Source organism: Oncorhynchus keta, chromosome 33 (assembly GCF_023373465.1).
Source record: "Oncorhynchus keta strain PuntledgeMale-10-30-2019 chromosome 33, Oket_V2, whole genome shotgun sequence".
Taxonomy (NCBI): Eukaryota; Metazoa; Chordata; class Actinopteri; order Salmoniformes; family Salmonidae; genus Oncorhynchus; species Oncorhynchus keta.
Window position 1 is genome coordinate 8,915,107 of NC_068453.1, and position 9,485 is coordinate 8,924,591.

The window sequence follows — 9,485 nt, forward strand, 5'->3', positions numbered from 1 at the left end:
TGGTACATGTAGTGGTTTGATTATTCATTTAGAAAGAAACTCAACACATTCAGGTCCAGACTAAACTACAACCCCCACAATGCATGCAGCAGGGCGCTGTCACATGGACGTGCGGTGAGCCGGGTTGTAGTTCATTGCTAATGCAAGTTTTTTGCGCTCACTCTTCATGATCCTGGACCCGAACATGGCTTCAGCTACAGACCCGTGCTCATTTTCCTCCTTCTCCAAGTGCGTTACCAAGCATCTGAATCTCACCTACCATGTGGATTTTGACAGCCATGTCATCAAAGCTAAGGTCGCGCTCACCGTGGAGGTTTTAGTGGATAATTTCACGTCTTTGGTACAGTATTCATCTCATTTCTCAATCTGGTTCGCCAGCAAGCTATTAAACTAGCTAGCCAAGTTCATTAATTCTTCCTAGAAAATGCCTTTATGTTGCTACTAAAAGTTGACGTGGGAAAAAGCCTGGTTTCAGTACACGTTGTTTCAGTTGGAAGCCTTGTTTCAGTTCACTTGTTTCAGTTCACTTGTTTCAGTACACTGCTACAAAGCATTTGGTTGAGTTTATCAGACACAACGTATCACACACACTGCTGCAAGACACGCTCGGAATATCACTCATTTTAAATCTGATCATTAGTGGGTCAATTCAGGAATGATATGTGGCTAGCCATATGTTCTTTGTGGCACTGTTCTGCTCAGTAACGGTAAGACTTTGACAGGTCGAGTTGACATGTGATACCAGGCACGTGAACTTTAGAACTGAGTCCATACTGTGTTTCTCAGAGCAGGTGTAGGAAATGTAGACCGTGACTTGGGGCCAAATAGAGACAGAATTATGTATTTATTATGGTGACAGCTGTTTTCAGTCACAATCTGGGGGTAGATGGGTGATGTGGTTCTTGTAGTTGCTGACACACACTGTTGGTTACCCAAACTTATTTCCCCACTTCCTTTCTTTTTGTCTTTCCCCTCTCTCTCTCTCTCTCTCTCTCTCTCTCTCTCTCTCTCTCTCTCTCTCTCTCTCTCTCTTCTTTCTCTCTCCATCCTTCCTATGATCAGACCCTTGACACGAAGGACCTGAAGGTCTCTAAGGTAACAGCCAATGGACAGGCAGCAAAGTTCACTCTGGGACCCAAGCACAGCTTCATGGGAACCCCTCTGGAGATCACACTGCCCTTTGACCTCTCCAGGTAACCACACCATAGGGGCCTGTTCAGAAGGATGTAATGTTACAGAACGTGAAGATAGAAATGAATTGTGTAGAACATATACGATTGTTTGTCATATAGAGTAGGGGAATAGTATCTTCTCTATTTACTCCATTTCTATCTGTAACGTTCAGAAGACTGCACATCACTGATTGCACCCCAGGCAACTCAACCCACAGTTATTGAACTGATGGATGCTGGTTTAGGGGTAATATTTAGTGTGTGTGTTTGTTTCTCAGGGGTCAGCATGTGATCGTGGAGGTGACATATGAGACTGCACCTAGTGCTTCTGCGCTGCAGTGGCTCACTCCTGAACAGACTGCTGGGAAGAAACACCCCTACCTCTTCAGCCAGTGCCAGGTAACACACACACACACACACACACACACACACACACACACACACACACACACACACACACACACACACACACACACACACACACACACACACACAGTGAGTTTATGGACATGCATAAACATTAAGTCTTATTGTTGTTTTTTTTTACAAAAGACTGCGCCACAAACAGTACTTTTATGGTAAAAGTTGTTGCTGTGTCATCAAAATGGAACGTTTACACAACCTCCTCAGCAACACCTGCCAAGTGTAACTGTAGTCACGCACAGAAACCACTTCTGTAGCTAGAAGTTCTTATCAGAGGAAAAGTGCTGTTAAATGGTTCTAACCAGTGCCAGATGTGAGACAAATAATGCACTTCGACAAACATAAAAAGTCTTAATTTTTGGTTGGATGCCAGCCTTGCTCAACGGTCATTTTAACTGTCAGAGTAGTTGTAAGACTGCCTCAAAAGACATCACAAAAGAACACTTCCCCAACCCCATCTTCTGCAACATCCGGCCAGTTGTATTGTAGTCACACACAGAGACCTGTGCTGCTCTTTTGAAGTTCTTAGCCGAGGGAAGATGTAATAATTTGATCGTAACCTGTGCCAGTTGAGGTTGCTTTCGCCCCTGCTTTCTTTCTCCATTATACATCCCTCTTCTTCCTGTATCACCTGTGTGTCCAAAGGTGCAGTGTTCCGCTGTGGCACAGATAAGCTTTATGAGAGGACCTTGATCATTGGCTCCTTTGTCGCTGATATTGATAGCAGCCTTCTATATTACTGCACTCAATATGTCTTTGTTTACTTCAATTAAGTGTATTTGTCCCCTCTTGGAGATAAATCCAGATTAGGTGGCTGATGTAGCAATGTGCTAATAACCACCTCAAACCCCTCCAGGCCACCCATTGCAGGAGCATGGTACCCTGCCAGGATACCCCCGCCATGAAACACACCTACTATGCCCAGGTGTCTGTCCCCAAGGAGCTGGTGGCTGTGATGAGCGCTGTACGGGATGGACAGGAGCCTGATCCCCAGGACAGCAGCCGGGCCATCTACCGCTTCAGACAACCAGTCAGTGTCTCTATTCTCTATCACTTTCTATCCATCTCTCCATCCAACCGTCCATTGTCATCCATAGCTTAATGCTGCCAGTCTTGCTTTTTTGGCTTGACTGTTCAAGGTACAGCGCTGCCAAAGTAGCTGCTGATCAAGCAATAAGGAGTTAATTACAAGGAAAGTTGAGATGAAACAGCCAGATAACAAAAGGAACCCGTCGTAGCATGCCTGCAATCTGAATGAAGCACATTCTCAGAGACTGGTGTTGGAGCAGGTACATGGCTGTGTGTGTCTGACCTCTGTTGTTGACCTTTGACACCTCCCAGGTGCCCATGCCCTCTTACCTCATTGCCATCGTGGTGGGAGCTCTGGAGAGCAGGTACACACACACACACACACACACACACACACACACACACACACACACACACACACACACACACACACACACACACACACACACACATGTAACTATTGCCCTGTTTTCCTACTAATTATTTTTAAATTAATAAATGATCTGTGAAATATTAGTAATAGATGTTTGTTTGTTGTTTTACAAGAGAGATTGGGCCCAGGTCTCGTGTTTGGTCAGAGAAGGAGTTTGTGGACAAGGCAGCTTTTGAGTTCTCAGAGGTGAGTTTCTCAGTATTTAGTGTATCTGTGAGGTACGTCGGTGATTTGTCCATGTCCCACTCATTCTACATCAGCAGAGTTTAATATTGAAGTGTGTGTGTGTGTGTGTGTGTGTGTGTGTGTGTGTGTGTGTGTGTGTGTGTGTGTGTGTGTGTGTGTGTGTGTGTGTGTGTGTGTGTGTGTGTGTGTGTGTGTGTGTGTGACCCTCTCAGACAGAGACCATGTTGAAGACAGCTGAGGACCTTGCGGGTCCGTATGTGTGGGGCCAGTATGACATTCTGGTCCTGCCCCCCTCCTTCCCGTATGGAGGCATGGAGAACCCCTGCCTTACCTTTGCCACCCCCACACTGCTGGTGAGACACCTTACACACATCACAATACCAAATCCACCTGCCTGTGTATATATATATTTTAAAAAATTAACCTTCCTTTGTTCCTATGTTTATCTTCTAGGCTGGAGACAGATCCTTGTCCAATGTAAGTAAACACAGTTCACAGGTGTACTTGTCTTCTCAAGTATGTGTTTATATCTGTGTAATGGGTGTGTTAACCTGTGTCCTCCTGTTTTCTCTCTCCAGGTCATAGCCCATGAGATCTCTCACAGCTGGACTGGCAACCTGGTGACCAACAAGACCTGGGAGCACTTCTGGTATGGCACAGAAAAAACATTCTATCCATTTTTCTTTTCTCACTTGAATGAACGGGAATGATATCATGTCAATTGGTGAAATGAGTCATAACTGAGTATCGGACAAATGGGATGGAGAGATAGAAAAGGGCAGGTTGCTTTCCAGAGTTAATGAGTTCATAATTAGTGTGTGTGTGACCCTTCCTTCTAAATCAAATCAAATCCAATCAAAATGTATTTGTCACATACACATGGTTAGCAGATGTTAATGCGAGTGTAGCGAAATGCTTGTGCTTCTAGTTCAGACAATGCAGTAATAACCAACAAGTAATCTAACTAACAATTCCAAAACTACTGTCTTATACACAGTGTAAGGGGATAAAGAATATGTACATAAAGATATATGAATGAGTGATGGTACAGAGCAGCATAGGCAAGATACAGTAGATGGTATCGAGTACAGTATATACATATGGGATGAGTATGTAAACAAAGTGGCATAGTTAAAGTGGCTAGTGATACATGTATTACATAAGGATGCAGTCGATGATATAGAGTACAGTATATACGTATGCATATGAGATGAATAATGTAGGGTATGTAACATTATATAAGGTAGCATTGTTTAAAGTGGCTATTGATATATTTACATCATTTCCCATCAATTCCCATTATTAAAGTGGCTGGAGTTGTCAGTGTCAGTGTCAGTGTGTTGGCAGCAGCCACTCAATGTTAGTGGTGGCTGTTTAACAGTCTGATGGCCTTGAGATAGAAGCTGTTTTTCAGTCTCTCGGTCCCAGCTTTGATGCACCTGTACTGACCTCGCCTTCTGGATGATAGCGGGGTGAACAGGCAGTGGCTCGGGTGGTTGTTGTCCTTTATGATCTTTATGGCCTTCCTGTAACATCGGGTGGTGTAGGTGTCCTGGAGGGCAGGTAGTTTGCCCCCGGTGATGCGTTGTGCAGACCTCACTACCCTCTGGAGAGCCTTACGTTTGTGGGCGGAGCAGTTGCCGTACCAGGCGGTGATACAGCCCGCCAGGATGCTCTCGATTGTGCATCTGTAGAAGTTTGTGAGTGCTTTTGATGACAAGCCGAATTTCTTCAGCCTCCTGAGGTTGAAGAGGCGCTGCTGCGCCTTCTTCACGATGCTGTCTGTGTGAGTGGACCAATTCAGTTTGTCTGTGATGTGTATGCCGAGGAACTTAAAACTTGCTACCCTCTCCACTACTGTTCCATCGATGTGGATAGGGGGGTGTTCCCTCTGCTGTTTCCTGAAGTCCACAATCATCTCCTTAGTTTTGACGTTGAGTGTGAGGTTATTTTCCTGACCCCACACTCCAAGGGCCCTCACCTCCTCCCTGTAGGCCGTCTCGTCGTTGTTGGTAATCAAGCCTACCACTGTTGTGTCGTCCGCAAACTTGATGATTGAGTTGGAGGCGTGCGTGGCCACGCAGTCGTGGGTGAACAGGGAGTACAGCAGAGGGCTCATAACGCACCCTTGTGGGGCCCCAGTGTTGAGGATCAGCGGGGTGGAGATGTTGTTGCCTACCCTCACCACCTGGAGGCGGCCCGTCAGGAAGTCCAGTACCCAGTTGCACAGGGCAGGGTCGAGACCCAGGGTCTCGAGCTTGATGACGAGCTTGGTACTATGGTGTTGAATGCCGAGCTGTAGTCGATGAACAGCATTGCGTGTGTTCTCCAGGTTAAACGAGGGTCACACGGTGTACCTTGAGAGAATGATTGGCAGGTCTATGGAGAGTGAACAGTTCAGACAGTTCAAGGCCATGGGCGGCTGGAAAGACCTGCAGGAATCGGTGAGAGAACACACACACACATGCATGAGTACACTGTAACACTGTTACACACACTGGTACATAAAGCCTTGTTCACGTTTGGCAGTTTGAAGTGACTCAAATCACTTTTTTTTTTTTATATAATCTGTTATTTTTCCAGAAATTTGAACAGCCAAAAACCACATGGATACGGATATTTCAAGTCACATTTCAAACCAACTTTCGTAGGTGGTTTGAAGTCCGATATACATCTGATTCCTGGCCATGCGACTTGTCTAAGCGGTCAAATTGGATGAATTTGCTCTCAAGTAGTTTTTATTTGGCATATCTTGTTGCTTGCTAGCTACTCTATTGACAGTTTCACAAGAACATGTGGTAGCTAACTAGCTTGTTAATTGTTCACCAACAAATGAGTGAGTCAGCGGTAGAGAGCGAAACAGCTACCTAGCTAGCTCGTTGACTGCTGTGGCTAACCAAAAAGGACTTGTTTCTGAAAGTTAAATCGTCTCGTCATTTGAGGCTTTCAAAGTGTTCAAACGCTGTGACTTTGCTCGTTCAAAGTAACTCGGAAACGCCCATGGCAGGCATTGTTGTCACCTTAGATTGTGACAGGGAGAACGAGCACCGCCGCCAATCAGCCTACACCACTGTGCCCACACCCTTCGTTACTATAACAATTAACGTAGGCATGTCAGCAAATGACTCCTGTCTGAACCCACAGAAATCCGATTCTGTCACTTGTAACTTGCTGTCTGGACAGTCAGTGTTTCAAAACGGATTTGAGCGTTGAGGCCTGCAGTGTGAACAAGGCTTAAGTAATGTCTGACTTCACTGAAAGACAAGCCACTTACATGTTCACTTCTACGTGTGCGTGTGTGCGTGTGTGCGTGTGTGTGTGTGTGTGTGTGTAACTCTGTATGCCGGCCTTATCTGATCTGTTACCTCTGTCTCCCAGGTGAACACGTTTGGGGCCAACAACCCTCTGACCAACCTGGTTCCCAACATGAATGAGGTGGACCCTGACGATGCCTTCTCCTCTGTCCCCTACGAGAAGGGTTTCGCTCTTCTATACCACCTGGAGGAGCTCATGGGAGGACCTGGTGAGAGAGACACACACACACACACATTTCATTCAGTCCATTTTTTAAATTGGAGACACTTGCTTCGTGTTAATTGGCTGTGTCTCTTCCAGAGGTGTTTATGGGTTTTGTGAAGTCGTACATCCAGATGTTTGCTTACAGCAGCGTCACTACTGAGGAGTGGAAGAAGTACCTCTTCACCTACTTTAAGAACAAGGTACAGTAACCGCCACTCTCCACCTCACCAAGCTGCTATCAGAGCCCCGTGCTGCGGCTGTTGACCGTGTCTCTGTGTCACCTTTACCGCTCCCTGTCCCATCTCAGGTGGACATCCTGAATAAGGTGGACTGGAACGCCTGGATGCACACCCCTGGGATGCCCCCCGTCAAACCACAGTGGGTTTACCTTACCTAACCGTTTCACTCGAGAATCACTCACCGTGGCTGCCTGTTACCCCTTTTGAGCCACACTTCTGTTAGTTTGTGGGCCTGTGTCACCGTTTACCTGTCCACACAATCTGAGGTGTGTGTGTGTGTGTTAAATCAATGCCACCCTCCCCCCCCAGCTATGACACCACCATGGCAGACGCCTGCATCGCGCTGTGTAAGAGATGGGTGAAGGTGAGGGTACATGCTCCACATTGATAATGCGTATGTTCTAGAACCTCATGATGGTAGAACACAGCATTTTTACAAGTTTTACTGTATGTTCATTTCTCTCTCCCTCTCTAGACCAAAGAGGGGGATCTGGGGAATTTCAGTGAGGTGGATATGAAGACTCTCTCCACCCACCAGCTTATAGAGTTCCTGTCTCTGCTCCTGCAAGAGGTAGACATGCCTCACTGTCACTCACCTGGTCATCATAGCAACCTTCCATAAGCCATGTGATCGTTCTATTGGACTCCAAAGCAGACCAATGACCCCATCTTCTCCCCCTAGGATCCCCTCCCCCTCAGCCATGTGAAGAGGATGCAGGAAGTGTACCGACTCAACGCCCTCAACAACGCAGAGATCCGCTTCAGGTGAGTTCCTGTTCTGGGGTCCCATCGTTCAGTATGTACTGGCAAAGTGTGTGTCATTGGCTCTCACGGTTGGCTCCTTTCTTCCAGGTGGCTGCGGCTGTGTGTCAAGTCCAAGTGGGAGGATGCCGTTCCCATGGCGCTGAAGATGGCGACAGAGCAGGGGAGGATGAAGTTCACACGGCCACTATTCAAGTAACCAACGGCACCACTATCTTGAGACAATCTCTGTTATTAGATGCCATGCGTTGTTGTGCTTTCTGGATCTAATTATTTCTAGGCAGCATCTTGTTAAAGACACGAGTCCTATTCTGTTACTTAGGCACCCTTTGTGTGTGTGTTCTCCCTAATCCCGCTCTTTCTCCCTCCCCTTCTTTTAGAGAGGTGTACAACTTCGATAAGTATCGCGAGGAGGCGGTGCGTGTGTTCATAGCCCACCGGGCAGCCATGCACCCAGTGACGTCTAATCTGGTGGCCAAGGACCTGAAGGTGGACACTGGCAAGAGCACCTGATTCTAATTGGAATCCCCACCGGAAGCACTCCGAGACCGGCATTTTTACCCAGGACACACCCCGCCCCATTGCCCAAAACGACTGGAGAAAGCTCGAGAGAAGCTTTCAGTCACACCCCCACTTTTAATAACTGTCTACTTTGCTCGGCCGCTATTCAGAATTGTCTTTTTTTCTGTTTGTTTTACATTAAGGTTCATGATACGTCGAGCAGAGTTGTGGTCAATATTGAATTTAATTCAATTCAAACTAATTTGCCACAGCCCACAGGAAGCAGAATTTGAATTGAAGGAAGTAGAATTGAATTCAAACCAATTATACTAAGACATGGAAGTCTCTTAATTTGACAAATCTCTTATAAAAAGCATATGCCACATATTAATACACATAACATTTCAAATACTATGGCTCTATTCAATCAGATCCGCTTTAGCAGATATCTGCATAGCAGTTGTTTTGACAACTGAGGTGGAACTGTCAAATTAACAAGTGACTCCCAGCATTATACCTAAAGCGGACATTGCCATTGGCTGCATGGCGTTGCATTAACAGAAATCCCATGAAGCCTTTTTTACAAGTTTGAACACTGAGATGTAATCTACACCTCGATTAGGATGATAGAAATCATCATTATTTTGTTAAATGATTTCTATATAGCCTACAATTTATTGTTCTGAATTTCTAATGCAAGTGAGACTATCGCCGGTCAACGCTTAATCTGACTGAATATAGGCTTTAGTTTGATTATAACTCAAACCAGTATTTTTCTTTGTCATGAGATGTTAGCTTATTCCCTTTCCTACTAGTGTTTGATCTAATTGCATGCTGGGAAATGTATTCGGGTATGTAAAGACGTTAAGGAAATGATTATAGACAACCCACAACATGATCTTAGAGTAGTTCACACCACTGCAATTATTTCAAATAGTTTGAAGAGAAATGTGCAACTCAATTCAGAATTGACCTCAACTTTGACATTGAGGTATTCATCTCAGGGCAGAAAAGTAAAGAGAAAAAAGGTTAAGATTTTTTTTAATTTGGGGAGGGAAACTCATTTTAGAATGGTTTACATTTAATCCAGAATCAAATACAGAACCAGTGTGGATTACTTCCAATATCTCATCCTTTATTTGATGCCATTAAACACCATGATCATAAAGTTGTGAATGTCTCACGTTTTTTCATGATCAGTTGACGGTATTAGGCAGTTTC

General features: G+C 45.3%; 1 protein-coding gene across 1 annotated transcript; it reads left to right on the plus strand.

Annotated features, from left to right (window-relative positions):
* The first annotated feature begins 24 nt into the window (after positions 1 to 24).
* On the plus strand, positions 25 to 9,432 carry LOC118366177 (leukotriene A-4 hydrolase-like). Its single transcript, XM_035748649.2, has 18 exons — positions 25 to 340; positions 1,063 to 1,193; positions 1,451 to 1,571; positions 2,452 to 2,625; positions 2,937 to 2,989; positions 3,171 to 3,243; positions 3,456 to 3,596; positions 3,697 to 3,720; positions 3,822 to 3,892; positions 5,576 to 5,687; positions 6,622 to 6,766; positions 6,859 to 6,962; positions 7,070 to 7,140; positions 7,311 to 7,365; positions 7,477 to 7,572; positions 7,684 to 7,766; positions 7,854 to 7,958; positions 8,144 to 9,432. The coding sequence occupies exons 1-18, from the start codon at positions 167 to 169 to the stop codon at positions 8,274 to 8,276; spliced, it is 1,866 nt and encodes a 621-aa protein (XP_035604542.2). The 5' UTR covers positions 25 to 166; the 3' UTR covers positions 8,277 to 9,432.
* The last annotated feature ends 53 nt before the right edge of the window (positions 9,433 to 9,485 follow it).

Coding starts and splice junctions, on each gene's coding strand:
- LOC118366177 (XM_035748649.2), top strand. CDS start 167: ATGATCCTGGACCCGAACATGGCTTCAGCTACAGACCCGTGCTCATTT. Junction 1,194..1,450: donor CTGCCCTTTGACCTCTCCAG/GTAACCACACCA, acceptor TTTGTTTCTCAG/GGGTCAGCATGTGATCGTGG. Junction 3,721..3,821: donor GAGACAGATCCTTGTCCAAT/GTAAGTAAACAC, acceptor TTCTCTCTCCAG/GTCATAGCCCATGAGATCTC.